Consider the following 17,576-nt stretch of genomic DNA (forward strand, 5'->3'; position numbering starts at 1 on the left):
ACAGAGAAATGGAGGAGGGGAGGATAGAGAGGGGGAGAGAAAGACACTTGCAGACCTGCTTCACCACCTCCTGCAGGTGGGGAGCCGGGGGCTCAAACCAGGATCCTGACTCCGGTCCTTACGCTTTCCATTTTTTTAAATTATTTATTTCCCCTTTTGTTGCCCTTGTTTTTACTGTTATTACAGTTATTATTGTTGTTGATGTCGCTGGGGGCTCGAACCGGGATCCTTAAGCCGGTCTCTGCGCTTTGCGCCTCGTGAGCTAAACCCGCTGCTCTACTGCCTGATCCCCGCTGTTCCATTTTCTAAGTGCCTTCATGTGGACCTCAGAGGAGAGACAAATAGACCGTTCAAGTCCAGCACAGGATGCTGTTTTGGAAAGTGGGAGTCTGGAGGGGCGAAGGCAGAAAAGTAGGTACACCTGCATGGCCTGGTGCTCACGACCCGAATGCTGCAGGCGGCCCCTGGCAGCACTCAGAGCCAACACTGCCCAACCTGCCTCCGAAGGGTCAGTCCCCCTTCATGCCACCGCCCCGGCACGTCGCCCGCCTCACCATAGTTGCTGCTGCGGGCCTGCACGCTGAACTCGGTCCGGCTCCTTCCCGCTCCACACGCCCAAAAGGCCCACCCAGGGTAGTGTCCTGATTGACTTGCCGCCCGCTCCACGGCCATTGGCTCCCGCCGCCTCAGGAGGCAGGCCTTACGCCCGGACACCAATCAAGCAATTCCTCCTTTTGATTGGTTCTCACTTTGAGCGGGAAATGGCTACAGAAAGAACATCTTGTGCAGAGTTGGCGGGAAGCCTTGGCGCGCGGACTTGGCCTCTGCTTAGCAGGGAAGGCCTGTTTCTGCAGCTTCACTGCCTCAACCCTGCAGTGCCCTCTGCAAAGTGCAGCCTTCCTTCTGAGACAGGAAATTAGAAGCACTTAACGTGTAAACATAATAATTAGCAACCTTTTAGTAGCACTGGTTTTTGTATCCTGTGCTGGCAAGAACTTTGAAGTTGAGTTGCAGATTTAAGAGAAGGAAAGACACAAGGTGGCCTCTGCTTTCTGCCTGGCCCTTGTGGGTCTGCATATATATATATATATATATATATATATATATATATATATATATATATATATATATTGCCTCCAGGGTTATCACTGGAGCTTGGTGCCTGCACTACTGCTCCTGGAGGTCATTTTTCCCATTTTTGTTGCCCTTGTTGTTATTATTGATATTGGATATGACAGAGAGAAACAGAGAGAGGAGGGGAAAACAGAGAGGGGGAGAGAAAGATGGACACCTGCAGACCTGCTTCACCACTTGTGAAGCGACTCCCTGGTGGGGAGCAGGGGGCTGGAACTGGTATCCTTACTGTGGTCCTTGTGCTTTGTGCCATGTTCACTTAACCGGCTGTGCTACCACCCCACCCCTGCCATATTGTTTCTGCATGACTTGCCTCACATCTTTGTAATAAAAAGTTTGTTTTACAGACCTGAAAAATATTAAAATAATTTTAAAGGGATGGAAAAATAGCTCACCCAGTAAAATACCCCTTTACCATGCATGAGACCAGGGGTTTGAGAACTAACAACAGAGTATTATGAACTAACATAGGGAGCACTAAGGAAGCTCCACAGATGGTAGAGAAACATTGTAGACCCTCTGTCTCTCCCTGCCTCCCTCCCCCACTCCCTATATCTACTTATCTGTGTTTTAACTTTTTTTCTTCCCAGAATTTTTGCACTTGGGACTCCGCCTCTCTCTCTGGGCTCTTTCTTTCCTTCAAAACCTAAGACAGACAGGAGAGACAATGGCTCTACCCATTTGCACCCTATGCACAATGCACTCACACGCTGCCATGTGCAGCAACTCAGGTTCTCACACATGGTAGTGTTCATTCTATGGGGTGAGCTATCTCTGGATTCTGTTTATTTATTTTCCATTAAAATAATCACCAGAGAGTATAGGATTGCACAGGCAGTACTCCCAGCAGTGAAAAAGAAAACAAACTTAAGTAAACACTAAATCTGTCAGGGGTAGATAGATACATAGCCTGATTGTTGCAAGACCACATGCTGTGTACCAGTCACATAAGTTCCTAAGAGAAGCAGATGGGAGCAGGGGAGTGTGGGGGCAGGAGATCCCACAAGGGATCTTTGTAGGTGGTGGGAGAATTACCCGCCCACATCCTTTGGTGAAGAACACACAGAACTTTCAAGGTTTCTGGAAGCACAAGCAAGCTCTCAGTGCACCCACCAACAGCCACCAGGAGCCTTCCCCTGCTTGCTGCTGTGGAAACCTTGTGTCGACCCCACAAAGAAAAATTGCCCTTTTTGCTCTTTTTCTTCTCCTCCTTCTCCTTCTTTTTTTGCATCTAGGGTGTTATTGCTGGGGTGCCTGCACTTCTCTTGGAGGCTGTTTTTTTTTTCCTTTTGTTGCTCTTGTTTATTGTTGTTATTGCTGTCATTGTTGCTGGATAGGACAGAGAGAAATGGAAAGAGAGAGGAGGGGAAGGGGGAGGGGAGAGGGGGGCAGAGAAAGACACCAGCAGACCTGCTTCACTGCTTGTGAAGCGACTCCCCTGCAGATGGGGAGTGCTCCAACCGGGATCCTTACTCAGTGCACTTTACCCTATGTGCGCTTAATCCACTGAGCTACCGCCTGGCCCCCTCTTTTTGCTCTTGTAATTACAACGTGAATGAATTGGAATTTTTGTACCAAGGGCAGAACCAAAAAGGAGTTAAATATAGGGGGTATGCAAAATAGCTAAAGTAGGACTTAAATTCACATGGGCCATGTGTGACATCCAGATCTGGTGATTAACGAGGGGAAAAGAGGTGTTGACCTCTTAACCTGAGTCAGGACATGAGGAAGGAGCTGAGGGCAAAGCAGTAGCTTCCTCCAATCTCTTACTCTGCTTTTATTTAATAGACTTTTAAAAATATTTTATTTGATAAGATAGAGAAATTGAGAGGTGGGTAGATAGAGAGGGACAGAGACACACCTGAAGCACTGCTTCACCACTTGCAAAGCTTCCCCCTGCAGATGGGGACCAGGATTCTGAACCTGGGTCCTTGTGTTTGGTAATGTGTGCACTTAACCAGGTATGCCACTGCCCCAAGCACTCTGCTTTTATTTACCAGGTGTCTTTTCATTTTTTGATACTGTTCTTTTTAAAATTTTTATTTACTAGCTTTATTTAATTAATTAATTTATTTATTGCCTCCAGGTTTATCACTGGGGCTCGGTGCCTGCACTACGAATCCACTGCTCCTGGAGGCTATTTTTTTCCCTTTTGTAGCCCTTGTTGTCTATTGTTGTTGCTATTATTAGTATTGTTGTTATTGCTGTTGTTGTTGGATAGGACAGAAAGAAATCAAGAGAGGAAGGGAAGACAGAGAGGAAGAGAGAAAGACACCCGCAGACCTGCTTCACCCACTGCGAAGTGACATCCTGCAGGTGGGAACCTGGGGGTTCGAACCCGGATTCTTACGCCAGCCCTTGCATTTTGTGCCATGTGCGCTTAGCCTGCTACGCCACCGACCAACCCCCCCTTTTAAAAATCATCTTTATTTATTTATTGGCTAGAGACAGCCAGAAATCGGGAGGAAACAGAGTGATGGAACGGAAAAGAGGCAGGGGCTGGGCCGTAGCGCAGCGGGTTAAATGCACGTGGCACAAAGTGTAAGGACCTGCAAAATAATCCCGGTTCGTGATTCGGTTGGTAGCACAGCGGGTTAAGCGCAAGTGGCGTTAAGTGCAAGGACCGGAGTGTAAGGATCCCAGTTCGAGTCCTCACCTGCAGGGGAGTAGCTTCACAAGCGGTGAAGCAGGTCTGCAAGCATCTATCTTTCTCTCCCCCTCTCTGTCTTCCCCTCCTCTCTCCATTTTTCTCTGTCCTATCCGACAACAACCACAATAATAATAACTGGGTGGGCACAAGCCGCCAGCTGGGGATCTCATCCATGACAGTGCTTCCTTTAAACCTGCCAGGGGTATAGCCATAAAATCCCCCAGTGGGTGCTGTACCTGCCCACCAGCCTTCCTCCACCCTGGCGGAGGCTCAATAAAGTGCCAGGTGTCAACAGAAAAAAACAAACAACAGCAAACATCGAGAGAGAATATGAACAGAATATTCTCCATAGAAGAGATCCAACAAAAAGGCCAATAAACATAAGAAAAATTCTCCAAGTCATTGATTGTCAGAGAAATGCAAATAAAGACAACAGTGAGATACCACTTCACTCCTGTGAGAATGTCATACATCAGAAAAGGTAGCAGCAACAAATGCTGGAGAGATTGTGGGGACAAAGGAACCCTCTTGCACTGCTGGTGGGAATGTCAATTGGTCCAACCCCTGTAGAGAGCAGTCTGGAGAACTCTCAGAAAGCTAGAAATGGACCTACACTATGATCCTGCAATTCTTCTCCTGGGGAACCAAACATACCCATCCCAAAAGATTTATTTGTGTATACCTATGTTCACAGCAGCAAAATTTATAATAGCCAAAACCTGGAAGCAACCCAGGTGTCCTACAACAGATGAGCAGCTGAGTAAGCTGTGGTCTATATACACATATACACAATAGAATACTCTGCTATTAAAAATGGTGAATAAACAAGTGCAAAATATATACCTGAAAGCAGAAGTACACTAAAGTTTGTAGTGAGTACCCCCCCCCAACACTTCCTCTCCACTATTCCAAACTTTGGGTCCATGATTGCTCAATAATTTGTTTGGCTTTGTATGTTAACTCTCTTTTCAGCCACCAGGTTCCAGATGCCATCAGGATGCTGGCCAGGCTTCCCGGGTCTGAAGACCCCAACAATATGTCCTGGAGCTCTGCTTCCCCAGAGACCTGCCCTACTAGGGAAAGAGAGAGGCAGACTGGGAGTATGGACCGACCAGTCAACGTCCATGTTCAGTGGGGAAGCAATTACAGAAGCCAGACCTTCCACCTTCTGCAACCCACAATGACCCTGGGTCCATGCTCCCAGAGGGATAGAGAATGGGAAAGCTATCACGGGAGGGGATGGGATATGGAGATTGGGTGGTGGGAATTGTGTGGAGTTGTACCCCTTCTACCCTATGGTTTTGTTAATTTATCCTTTCTTAAATAAAAGATAAATTAAAAAAAGAAGTAAAAAAAATGGTGAATTCACCTTTTTTTTTTTTGGCTATAGGGTCATTGCTGGGGCTCAGTGCCTGCACTACAAATTCACTGCTGCTGGAGGCTATTTTTTTCCTTTTGTTGCCCTTGTTATTTATCGTTGTTGTTGTTGTTATTTATTATTGTTATTGCTATCATTGTTGTTGGATAGGACAGAGAGAAATTGAGAGGAGGGGAAACTAGAGAGAGGGAGATAAAGATAGATCCCTGCAGACCTGCTTCGCTGCTTGTGAAGCGACCCTTGCAAATGGGCAGTGGGGGTTCAAATTGGGATCCTTTCGTCGGTCCTGAATTCTCCTTCTTTACTCCATCTTGGATGGAGCTTAAAGGAATCATGCTAAGTGAGATAAGTCAGAAAGAGAAAGATGAATATGGGATTATCTCACTCATAGACAGAAGTTGAAAAACAAGATCAGAAGTGAAAACACTAAGCAGAACTTGAACTGGAGTTGGTGTATTGCACTAAAGTAAAAGACTTGGGTGGGTGTGGGGGAGGGTTTAGATCCTGGAACATGACGGCAGAGGAGGACCTAGTGGGGGTTGTATTGTTATGTGGAAATGTTACACATGTACAAATTACTGTATTTTACTGTCAACTGTAAACCTTTTTTATTGTAATCATCTTTATTATTTATTGGATAGAGACAGCCAGAAATTGAGAGGAGGAGGGGAGATAGAGAGGCAGAGAGACGGAGACACCTGCAAACCTGCTTCACCACTCGGAAAGCTTTCCCCCTGCAGGTGGAGACTGGGGGCTCAAACCCAGGTCCTTGTGCACTATAATATGTGCACTCAACCAGGTGCGCCACCACCTGGCCCCAACTGTAAACCTTTAATTCCTCAAAAAAAAAAAAAATTTAAGTTGTTGTATGGTACAAATCTGTAACTGACTTTATTGTTTGAAAAAGCTTTCTTATTTTGCAATAAACCTCTGGCAGAAAAAGGATAAGGAGGAGGGAAAGGAGGAGGAGAGGGAGGAGAAGAAAAAAGATGTCCTTACAGGAAGTGATAGCTAGTCAGAGATATTCTTCAAGACAATAGTAGTTACATAGCAGCAGAAACCCAGGGGCTGATTCAGGCTGTGTTCTAAGTGGGACCATCTTGTCTAGGAGTCCACCATCCTGTTACTAGCCCCTGAGCTAGGCAATCTAGAGGTGTCCATAAAATCCTATCCCATGAAGTATATAAAAACCTGAAAATATGTTTAGAGATCTGAGGAGAGGATATTCATTTTGGTTTTGCTTTGCTAGGATAGACAGTTATGATCTTGTTATGACCAAGTTAATAGCTTGTTAGGCAAACTCTCAATTTCAAATAAATGGGAGATGCAGAAGGACAAAAAAAAAAAAAAAAACAGGAGTAAATAAGTCTGAGAGCAATATGGGAGCCAGCACAGTGGATAAAGAGTTAAACAGTCAAGCATGAGGTCTTGGGTTCCATCCCTGGCATCATATGTGCCAGAATGATACTCTGGTTCTCTCTCATTAGTAAGTAAATCTTGCATCCAGATGATGGCTTACCTCAGAGAGTACACATAGTCCCATATTCTAGGACCAGAGTTCAAGTCACTGGTCTACACTTGCAGGGTGGGAAGCTTCACAAGCTTTGGAACAGTGTTGCTCCTCTCTCTCTCTCTCAACCTCTCTCTCTCTCTTTCTCCCCCCCCCCCCAGGGTTATAGCTGGGGCTCAGTGCCAGCACTACAAATCCACTGCTCCTGGTGACCATTTTTTCCATTTTATTAAATAGGACAGAGAGAAATTAAGAAGGGAAGGGGAGATAGAGAGGGTGAGGGAAAGACAGACATTTGTAGACCTACTTCATGGCTTGTAAAGCATCCCCCCCCCCCTTGCAGGTGGAGACCCAGAGGCACAAACCCAGATCTTTGCACAGGCATTTTCTCCTAGCACTATGTGTGCTTAACTGGCTGTGCCACCACTCAACCCTTCCTTTCTCCCTTTCGTTGTCTCTCTATGTGTGTCTCTTACCCACTGTTATAAAGGGGGGCAGGTGGTGGTGAACCTGGTTAAATGCACGTTACAATACGTAAGGACCTGAGTTTGAGCCCCCAGTCTCCAACTGCAGAGGGAAAGCTTTGCAAGTGGTGAAGCAGGACTGCAGGTGTCTTTCTATGTCTCCTTCTCTAATTCCCCCTTCCATCTTGATTTCTGACTGTCTCTATCCAATAAATAAGTATAATAAAAAAACTTTTAAAAATTAAAAAATCCACCAGAAGTCATAGAGCCATGCAGACTCCAAGCCCCAGTGATAACCCTGGTGGGTTATCCAAAACAAAGAATTTTTAAAATATAAATAAACATGGGTGGGTTATGGTTATAATGATTATGAAGAGGCTTTCATGCCTGAGGCTCAATCCTTGTCACCACCATAAGCTAGAGCTGAGCAGAGTTCTGGTTAAAATAATAAATTCATATATAAAAAATAAAAAGGAGCCAGGCAGTGGTGCACTGGTTAAGCACAGTATGAAGCACAAGGACAAGTGGGAAGATCCCGGTTTGAGCTCCCCATCTGCAGGGGGATGCTTCACTAGCAGTGAAGCAGGTCTACAGGTGTCTATCTTTCTCCATCTCTGTCTCCCTCTCCTCTCTCAATTTCTCTCTGTCCTATCCAATTAAAAAAATGGAAAAAATGGCCACCAGGAGCAGTAGATTTGTAGTGCTGGTAGCAAGCCCCAGTGATAACCCTGAAGCAAAAATAAAATAAAATAATAAGCTGAATGGAGTTTGTGATGGTCACATGATGAGATGCAGAGATTCTCCATTGTCTGGAGACCAGCATGGAGTAGGAGCACCAGACAGGGTGATTCTTACTGATACTCATGTACATAAAGCTGGTGTTGGGGTGTCCCATAGTCCTCCAGTCCTGACAGGTGCTCCTAGTGGCTGCCATAGGTATCTGAGGGCCTCTCAGGGTGCTCTGAGCTGGAAGGCTCTATAAATTGTCCTCAGGAGTTGATTTGCCACCTTGTAGGGCATTGCTGCTCAGAACCCCTGAGCTTGTGTTCTGGCAAGTCACAGAACCCTCCCCAAAGCTGGGAAAGTGACCTTCTGCCATCCATTGCACAGGACTCATACCCTCCTTTTCCAGAGGCTGCAGTCCTGCAGTCCCACACCCCAGTGTCCAAATGAGAGATGGAGCAGGATGCCTGTAGTTATGGAAAGCAAAATGAGCCCCAACGTCCCCAGAGGTAGACCCCCTCTTCTTGGGGCCACTTGGATGCTCTGGGCTAGCACTTACAGGGTGCTCTGGACGTCTGCATCTGGAAGTCAGGCACTGTGGCAGAACCTAGCGAGTCCTGGCCCTGATCCTGTTAGGTGCAGGTCAGGTAGGCTGTCGGGATGCACTGTGACAAGTAGGAGGGGCCAGGAGCTGCTGGTGCCCGGGGTTGGGGCGGGTTCTGCGCGCAGGCAGCGGGAGGGGCGGGCGCAGCTCCCAGAAGCCCGGCAGCAGCAACAGCAGGTGGGTGGCAGCGAGCCCTCCTGGGATAGACTCAGCATCGGCAGCTGGCAGAGGCCTGGTTACCTGGGGACAGGGGTTTAGCGGATCTGTCTCGGGATCTCGCACCGGCTGTTGCTGGACGGGGCGCAGGGGCGGGGCCTAGGGCCTGGACTTAGGGGCACAAGGGGGGGAGGGCTCCTGGCCCCAGTCGCTGAAGCCCCTTAGTTTGTAGGGGAGAGCGGAGTGGCTGCCCCTAGGTGACGTCAGGTGGCCGCCTGGACCGCGCCCAAAGCCTCCCTTCCGTTCCGGTTCCAGGTCCTGGAGATCTGGCCCTGCTCCGAGAAGGTTCGAGTTTCCACCTTGCCCTTCACTTCAGACCCTGGAGCGGGTATCCAGACGCTCACGGAGGTGGGGGGCAGGGTGCTGGCCCTTCCTCACCTTGGGGAAGGCTGCTGGTATCTTCCTGCTCCCCTGTGACTTTTTTTTTTCTTCTCTTCCAGGTTTATTGCTGGGGCTCAGTGCCTGCAACAGGAATCCACTGCTCCTGGAGGCTATTTTTTCCCTTTTGTTGTCCTTGTTTATGTTTTTTAATCGTTGTTATGGTTATTATTGTTGTTGTTATTGATGTTGTTGTTGGATAGGAAGAGAGAACTGGAGAGAGGAGGGGAGACAGAGAGGGGGAGAGAAAGATAGACACCTTAGGCCTGCTTCCCCACTTGTGAAGAGACCCCCCCACAGGTGGCGAGCCGGGGCTCGAACCCGGATACTTACTCCGGTCCTTTAGCTTTGCACCACCTGCGCTTAACCCACTGCGCTACCGCCCAACCCCCTCCCCTGTGACTTTCTACCTATATCCTGCCCATCCTAGCTCTTAGGTCTCGGGCGTGGACAGAGGCAGACCGAGCCACCTGCGATTCCCCTCTGATCCAGGGAGGTGCCAGCTGCAGACCTGGTGCTCTGCTTGCTGCCTGCCATGGCCCCAGGGTGGTCCACCTCTGCCAGACTGGCGCACCTTTGCCAGAAGCTGAACCGACTGAAGCCACTTGAGGAGTCCACCATGGAGACCTCACTGCGGCGCTGCCTGTCCACTCTAGACCTGACCTTACTGGGTGTGGGTGGCATGGTGGGCTCGGGGCTGTATGTGCTCACGGGCACAGTGGCCAAGGAGATGGCTGGGCCTGCTGTGCTTGTGTCATTTGGCATAGCTGCAGTGGCTTCCCTGCTGGCAGCCCTGTGCTATGCAGAGTTCGGGGCACGTGTGCCCCGGACAGGCTCTGCCTACCTGTTCACCTATGTGTCCATGGGAGAGCTGTGGGCCTTCCTCATCGGCTGGAACGTGCTCCTTGAGTACCTAATTGGCGGTGCCGCTGTGGCCCGAGCCTGGAGTGGCTACCTGGATGCCATCTTCAGCCACAGGATCCGCAATTTTACTGAGACCCACTTGGGTGTCTGGCAGGTGCCCTTTCTGGCCCACTATCCTGACTTCCTGGCTGCTGGCATCTTGCTTTTGGCTTCTGCCTTTGTCTCCTGTGGAGCCCGGGTCTCCTCCTGGCTCAATCACACCTTCTCTGCCATCAGCTTGGTGGTCATCCTCTTCATCATCATCCTGGGGTTTGTCCTGTCTCGCCCACACAACTGGAGTACTGAGGAGGGTGGCTTTGCACCTTTTGGCTTCTCTGGCATCATGGCTGGTACCGCTACCTGTTTCTATGCCTTTGTGGGCTTTGATGTTATTGCTGCCTCCAGCGAGGAGGCACAGAACCCTCGGCGGGCTGTCCCGATGGCCATCGCCATCTCCCTGAGCCTGGCAGCTGGTGCCTACATCCTAGTTTCCACTGTGCTCACCCTCATGGTACCCTGGCACAGCCTGGACCCCGACTCTGCGCTCGCCGATGCCTTCTACCGGCGGGGCTACAGCTGGGCTGGCTTTATTGTGGCAACTGGCTCCATCTGTGGTAAGGGGCTTGTCCAAGGGGGGAGGGGAGGCAGTGTAGTGAGGAGAGGGACAGAGTAGTGGGACTTGCTATTGGTCTCCCAAGGAGCACTGTTCCATTGAGGCCTCCAGCACCCCCAAAGTGGGCCAAACTCCTCTAACACCCCCAGAGGGCCAAACTTGTGCCCATGCTCCCAAGGGACCTCCCTGGCCCTGGCCCTAGCCCTGGCAGTGGCCCCAGGTAGACCTGTCCTCTCTGCTAACAACCCGCCCACCCTCTGTCAACAGCTATGAACACAGTCCTGCTCAGCAACCTCTTCTCTCTGCCACGCATTGTCTATGCCATGGCAGCCGACGGGCTCTTCTTCCAGGTGTTTGCCCAGGTGCATCCCCGGACACAAGTGCCCATGGTGGGCATCTTGGTGTTTGGGGTTCTCATGGCTTTCCTGGCGCTGTTGCTGGACCTTGAGGCACTGGTCCAGTTCCTGTCCATCGGTACACTCCTGGCCTACACCTTTGTGGCTGCTAGCATAATTGTGCTCCGCTTCCAGAAGGCACCTGCTTCGGCCTCCCCAGGCCCAGCCAGCCCTGGCCCCCTAACCAAGGAATACAACTCCTGCTCAGACCACATCCAGCTGGTGGGCACTGAGCAGGGCTTGGCCCCAGAGCCTGGGCAACTGCGGCCAGCCCTACGGCCCTACCTGGGTTTTCTGGGCACACTCAGCCCTGGAGCTGCAGTGACCTGGGCACTCAGCACGCTGGTCACCTCTGCCATCATCCTAGGCTGTGTATTGGTCTTTGGAGAACCCACAGTGCACCTTCCATACTGGGGCTACACTTTGCTACTCCTGCTCAGCACTGCTGTGTTTCTGCTCAGTCTCCTCATCCTGTGGGCCCACCAGCAACAATGCCACCAGGACACCTTCCAGGTATGAGCCCCAGCCCACATACACTGGCTTTTGCCCCAGCCAGCCCCTTTTGCCCCTCGCCCCCTGAACCAGCAGAATGAACAAGGGCCCATGGCTGGTGAGGCCAATATGCCCATTTCCCCCTCTTTCTGCATGGCATGACACATGGGCACTTAGCTCCAGAATCTTCAAAGGCTCTGCAGACTCCTGTGAAATGAGCCTCTGGACCTCAGACCTTCCTTGCAGCCTAGCCCTGCCCTTGCCCCCTCAGATCCCCATGGTGCCCCTGACTCCAGCCCTCAGCATCCTCCTCAACATCTGCCTCATGCTGAAGCTGAGCTACCTGACCTGGCTGCGCTTTGCCATCTGGCTACTGATTGGTGAGTGGGGGCCAGGCCAGGGTACAGGAGAAGGGCAGGGAGGGCAGACAGGGCTGGGACCGACCCCTCAGATTCCTTTATCCCTGCAGGGCTCGCAGTGTATTTCGGCTATGGCATCTGGCACAGCAAGGAGAACCAGCGGGAGCTGCCTAGGCTGACCACCACACACTATGTGGTATTCCCCAGTAGCAACCTGGAAGAGATGGTGCAAGCCGTGCAGCCCCCCGGCCAGGCACCAGACCAGGGATCCTGCACAGAGCAGCCCTCCAGTCCATGAAGACAACTGGGGGCCCATCTACTCCCTCACCACAAGAGGCCCTGCTATTTGAGGCACCTCATGTTTGCCAAGCTGCCATGCTCAGAGAAGAGAGATTGGGAGTCATCTCAAAACCACAGGGCCTTACTCCAGCTGCCGGTCTTCATATTTGTGAGTGGACTGTGGCAGCACCAGGGTTGTGGTCCCTTTGCCTAGAGCCTTCAAGTTTTTGACCAGTTCCAGCTTCCTGGGCAAACAGGGTGGGCTGAGTAAGGAAAAGGCCCAAAGCCCAGGGATCCACAATAATAACTGTTTGGCCAGCTGTAGGTCTTGGTGCCCTGTGGTGTTCTTTGTAGCAGTGAGTTTTTGTTTACACTCAGGACCAAGGGATTGTCTCCAGTCTGTAGTGCCGGGGAGAGCCAGAGGAGGCAGCAGAATCCGGGAGACTGTTAGACCCGAGGTCCTGATCTCAGACCAGTGCCGACAGCCTAGCTTAGATGGGAGCTACATATTCCCTCCTACATACCCCAGGCACAGGAGGATCCATGACAGGAGAGATGTCTGCCTCCCCACCCCAACCCCCACCTCTAGACACAGAGAGCATGGACTCAGGGAGTAGAGCCTAGACTGCTAGAAAAGGCTGGGAGAAAGCCTAGCCAATACAGCACACATGGTGGGAGCACCATGCAAAGGGGAAGCTTCACAAAAGGGAAAGTCATACTGTGTGGTATCTCCTTGTCTTTTTGTCTCACACTCTATCTGGAAAAAAAAAAGTCTGTTGGGAGTGGAAGCAGTGGAATTGTGCATGTGTGAAGCCTCAGTGAAACCCTGGTTACACAAAGTGGGGGTGGGTAGGCAAGGGAGTTCTGGGGTCCCACTGGTTTTCCAGGGATCCCACTGGTTTTCCCACTGGTTTTCCAGGGATCCCAGAAAGCATGGAAGGACTGCTTTGGAAAGTAGAGGCAACCCCACAACCCCACAGGCATGTGCCCACATGGTGCTTATATCTGCCCAGGGCAGGGCATACCTGTGCACAGAATGAGGATACATCTATCTCAAGCTGTCATTTTCCCTCTCTCCCCATCACTCAAGGGTTCATGATTGAGGTGGGGTGGTACATGCGACATAAGCTTGTTCCAAGTGGCTTCCAGCCTACCTTGTGGCTCTGAGCAGCTAGAGAGATGGTCCTCTAATCTACCCTGCATCTTCCACACTGCCCTCTCCAAGATTATATATATTTTGCCTTCAGGGTTATTGCTGGGGCTCAGTGACAGCACTATGAATTCACTGCTCCTAGCAGCCATTTTTTCCACTTTATTGGAACAAAGAGAAATTGAGAGAGGAGGGGGAGAGAGAGGGAGAGAGAAAGACAACTGCAGACCTGCTTCATCGCTTGTAAAGTAACCTCCCTGCAGGTGTGGAGCCAGGAGCTTGAACCTAGATCCTTGTGAAGATCCTTGCACTTCATACTATATGTGCCTAACTGGGTGTACCACTGCCCAGCCCCCGACTATGATATGTTTGCCACAGACACCTACAGCTCCTCACCCTGCCTGTAACAGCACCCAGGAAACTGCCAGCTTTTACAGGTTTTATTTCTGCACTTTCTGCAGTGATGACATCAGCTCTCTCTGGGTGTGAGTACAGTCAGGTAATTATGGCACCAGTGCAACAACCAGGTCTCAGGGCTGTGCTCTCTGACTCTAGCTCTCCTGAACACACCTCCTCATGGACACTGCTCTGGAAACTGAGAGACCTCAGGAACCCCCTCCCCCAAAGGCTTTGCTGAGACTTCAAGTGTGGGATGATTCCAGATGCTAGTCCTCACCTGGGCCCTCTGCCAGCAGGATGCCAGCATACCCTGGTCATCAGGGACCCAAAAGAAAGCAGTGCCTCCCTGCTCCCTCACCCGAAGTGGTCTTCCCAAATTCCCAAAGTGCATGCCTTATCATGATTTAATCCCTGTCACCACCTGAGAGCACCAACGACAGCACCAAGGAAATTCCGTGGGTGGTGGAGTTGTGTTTCTATGTCTCTCTCTGTCTCTTGTAAAAAAAAGTGGGGGGGGGAGTAGAATAAAATTGGAGTGGAGGTGGCTCCGTGGTATTGCATGTGTGGAAGACAGTAGGTTCTTCAGTGGGAACCACATTTTAAAAAAAGAAGAGTACTTAGTTTAGTTTGCTGGGGACTTTTGTGTCCTTTATGAAAGGCAATCTTTCCTGATACTGGGGTCAAGGTCCCATGTATGAAGTCAGGTCAGGGGCCAGATGGTGGTACACCTGGCTAAGCACACACATTACAGTGCACAAGAACCTGGGTTCAAGTCCTTGGTCCCCACCTGCATAGGGAAAGCTTCATGAGTGGTGAAGCAGGTCTGCAGGTATCTCTCTGCCTTTTTACCTCTTTATCTCCCCTTCCCCTCTCAATTTTTCTGTCTCTATCCAATAATAAAATTAAAAGATTAAAAATAAATGAAATTGGGTCAGATTGAGATGGGAAGCTGCTGAGACAGGAGCATAGACATATCCTTAGGTGCAGTGAATTCCAATGTGTATCCCTCCCAGTCCTCTGGCTCCCAGGAAGCCCTGTGAGCAGACTCCAGGAGGCTGGGCTGAGCCAACAAGCCCAGTGGCTACCAGTGACTCTCTCCATCTTCTCTGTCCTAGCTTTCCCTAACCAGGGGCTGCTGTGGGAATTGACTAATGCTTACAAACTGAGAAGGTCTGAGCCATGTAGGTTCCTGGGTCCCTGCCAGGGTCCCTGCAGCTTTGGATCATCTGCCCATCCTACTCCCGATTCCCTAAATGAAGCCCAGAGATGGGTGAAGACCTGCCTGCCTAGGCAGCCCCCTCACCCGAGCAACTGAGTCAACTGACTCCCGAGTGGTGAGGCCTCCTTCTGCCTGGCCCTGAACTCCAGCTATAAACACCACAGTCTCACGCAGCTGAGCCTGGGTGGAGGGGTCTACCCATGGTAGGGCTGCAGGCAGGGGGGTAGAGTTGGAGTCTCCTACAGAGATAGGGAGGGGAGGTATATGCTGACAGCTGGGGGACCAGCTGCTTGGGAACACTTGGGGACAGCCTAAGGGTGATTTTCCAGGTTCTGCCAGAGCTTCCCTGGCCCAGCATCCTGTGGTGTGGGTGCCCTGGGCACCTCCTTTCACAGCTCCTATTCTGCTGAAGTTCTTCGTACAAAGCGGGCTTCTGCCACTTTGCAGGCTGCACCCCATCAAGGCCAAATCCAAAGGAGGAGTAGTCTGTCTTGGAACTGAGGGTGAAATTCTCCCACCTCCTGGTCTGGTCCCACTGAGGTTTCATCTATAAGGCCCCAAGGAAAGACCCTCACCTTTCCCAGTCTTGACTCTCAGTCAGTAGTGACTGCTTATAGCATTCAAGATGGGCCAGAAAGTGGGGCCAGAGGCTGGGCAGCCCTCCTCCCCAGCTTTGGTTCCCAGCTTCCAGCAGCAGCAGCAGCAGCAGCCATGGGGATAGGTGCTGACATCTCTAAGGCACCTGGACAATGGGGTGCAGGCGTGTGGAAGTCAGCTCTGTCTGCTCAGCATTGGCGGTGGCTTTTGGGACCTTTGCCTGTAGATGAGGGTAGTAGGTCGGGGCTCTAGTCCACAGTCTCAAAAGTGGAGCAGAACCCAGCTCCCTGCGGGCCTATACTCACCTTCTCATACTTGATCCTCCAGTAGAAATGGGCTTCTCCATCCACATACAGCAGCAGCAAGTCACAGAAGAAGGTGATCTGGCACAGACAGGCACACTGGCATTTCAGCTGCCAACCTGACCCTTCCCAGCCCTCACACCAGGACTCAATGGCATGCACGGGGTGGGGGGCACACAGGTTTCCCTGGGCCAGAGGGGACCCCTTTGCTCAGACTCACCACGCCCAGCCAAGCTGCTACTGTGCCTAGAGTGATGATCATGGGGATGAACCCAAACTTCCCTGCCTGAGAAAGACCTGTGCTGAGCACCTGGGTGGTGCTGTCACCCCTTTCACCCTTGTCCCCACCAGCTTCTCAGTGTACCTGCCCAGTGACAATGATGTCAAAACGGATCCCGTAGAGTTTGAACAGGCTCCGACTCTCCACACCAGAGGCATCCCCCCTGTGGTTGGCCATCCTGGAAGGAGAAGAGATGCACCAGGCTAAGTCAGCCCTCCCAGGCCTTCCTCTGAATGACCCCTTGATACTCTATCCCTCCATTCCAACATAGAGTCCTGGGTAAGCTCCCTTCTTGCTGAAGACACAAGGGGACAGAAGGGCCCTAAAGAGAGTGGCTAGGTGGGTGGAGTTGTGTGTGTGGGGAAATAGGCAGAGGTCCAGGGCTACTTCGACCCACTCCCCTCAAAGAATCTCCTGCAGGGGAGATTTTCAGGCTGGTTCACCAGGGTTCAAACAGTAGATCTGCAGAGAGGATAGGGGTGGGGGGAAAGGTGTGGGTGGGGAGTCTGCCTCACAGACACAAAGGGCTGGGAAGCTCAGTGAAGTCAAGCCATGTGGGACCCCCGGAGCAATGTCAAGGAGTGTCAGACACAGGCTGGGAGCTATGTGTGTGTGACAATGTAGCAGAAGGGTAGGGAGGAAGAGGTCTGCTTACATGACTCAAGGGCAAGACCATAAGAGCAATGCAAGAGGAACCTGGTGGTGGTACACCGGGTATAATAGACCCCTTACCAGGCTGCAGAACCCAGCTTCAAACCCCCAGTCCCCACCTTTGGGGTGTGATCTGTTCTGGACATCACAAGGCAGGGAGGGGGGGGGGTTGTGCTTGAGGAGCAACAGGCAGTCTCTAGGGGGTGGCACCTGAAGTTGTAGTTCTGCTGTAACAGCTGGAAGGAGTATTGAGGCTGACAGTCAGGGTCCCAGGCATCCAGGCTGCAGTCCCATTGAATGTGGATGCTCACCGCACCACCCTGCACACAGAACCATCCCCTCATCACTCCACCAGCAGGGTTTTTTTCAGAGCCCTTCTGGAGTCCTGCCCTGTGGACCCACCAGCAATGCCAGGTCATCAAAGTCCCCTCCAGCCTTGGCCACGAGGTCCCCAATTCGAAACACAGGACAGTAGGGGCTGAAGTGTGGGTCATAGTGGCAGCGCTTGAAGTAGGTGTCATCCCAGGTCTCCAAAGCATTTGACCTAAGAGTATGCAGGCCAGGGCTCAGACTGAGCAGGAGGCTCAGAGAATTTGGGGTCAGCCTGGTCTCATCAATGCTTACTTGGAGAAGCTGAACTTGGTGAAGGTAACTGTGTTTTTGATGAACAGGGTAAAGTCCTTAGTCTGGGCCAGCAAGGGCTTCCTGCAAGTGAATGGGAGGTGAGGGACACGCTCGTTCTGGGGCCTGGCTCTGGAGCAGGGGGGTTGGGCTTACATGGACACAGCACTGTTCTCCACAGGACACCAGGCCCAGATCTCACAGGTTCTGTGCGTCTTGTTGAATTCCACACACTCACCAGTTTTCACACCTTAAAAGA

General features: G+C 51.2%; 2 protein-coding genes and 1 long non-coding RNA gene across 11 annotated transcripts in view; 2 read left to right on the forward strand and 1 right to left on the reverse strand.

The window, feature by feature from the left end:
* LOC132539424 (uncharacterized) overlaps positions 1 to 17,576 on the forward strand; it is a 279,884-nt gene that overhangs the window by 55,668 nt on the left and 206,640 nt on the right. The gene's annotated exons all lie outside the window — the stretch shown is intronic.
* The window catches only part of P2RX6 (purinergic receptor P2X 6), a 41,865-nt gene that overhangs the window by 12,374 nt on the left and 11,915 nt on the right, over positions 1 to 17,576 (reverse strand). For 3 of the 8 annotated variants that reach the window (XM_060194211.1, XM_060194200.1, XM_060194217.1), the window contains 7 exons: positions 17,474 to 17,567; positions 17,321 to 17,401; positions 17,099 to 17,240; positions 16,907 to 17,016; positions 16,130 to 16,223; positions 15,986 to 16,051; positions 15,769 to 15,846 (listed from right to left, as the gene is read on the reverse strand). In XM_060194211.1, coding sequence (XP_060050194.1) covers positions 15,769 to 15,846; positions 15,986 to 16,051; positions 16,130 to 16,223; positions 16,907 to 17,016; positions 17,099 to 17,240; positions 17,321 to 17,401; positions 17,474 to 17,567 — 665 coding nt within the window. Of the gene's footprint in view, positions 1 to 554; positions 626 to 13,379; positions 15,684 to 15,768; positions 15,847 to 15,985; positions 16,052 to 16,129; positions 16,224 to 16,906; positions 17,017 to 17,098; positions 17,241 to 17,320; positions 17,402 to 17,473; positions 17,568 to 17,576 lie in introns of those variants that run through there. The other 5 variants (XM_060194252.1, XM_060194236.1, XM_060194245.1 and 2 more) reach the window with 4 other exon arrangements.
* On the forward strand, positions 8,635 to 12,422 carry SLC7A4 (solute carrier family 7 member 4). Of its 2 annotated transcripts, none has more exons than XM_007533806.3 (5): positions 8,635 to 8,964; positions 9,120 to 10,574; positions 10,841 to 11,481; positions 11,732 to 11,840; positions 11,930 to 12,422. In XM_007533806.3, the coding sequence occupies exons 2-5, from the start codon at positions 9,593 to 9,595 to the stop codon at positions 12,115 to 12,117; spliced, it is 1,920 nt and encodes a 639-aa protein (XP_007533868.1). In that variant the 5' UTR covers positions 8,635 to 8,964; positions 9,120 to 9,592; the 3' UTR covers positions 12,118 to 12,422. The 2 variants fall into 2 exon arrangements, with proteins under 2 accessions (XP_007533868.1, XP_060050252.1); XM_060194269.1 differs by having other exon boundaries at positions 12,027 to 12,422.

This window comes from Erinaceus europaeus, chromosome 1 (genome assembly GCF_950295315.1).
Source record: "Erinaceus europaeus chromosome 1, mEriEur2.1, whole genome shotgun sequence".
In the NCBI taxonomy this organism is placed as follows: domain Eukaryota; kingdom Metazoa; phylum Chordata; class Mammalia; order Eulipotyphla; family Erinaceidae; genus Erinaceus; species Erinaceus europaeus.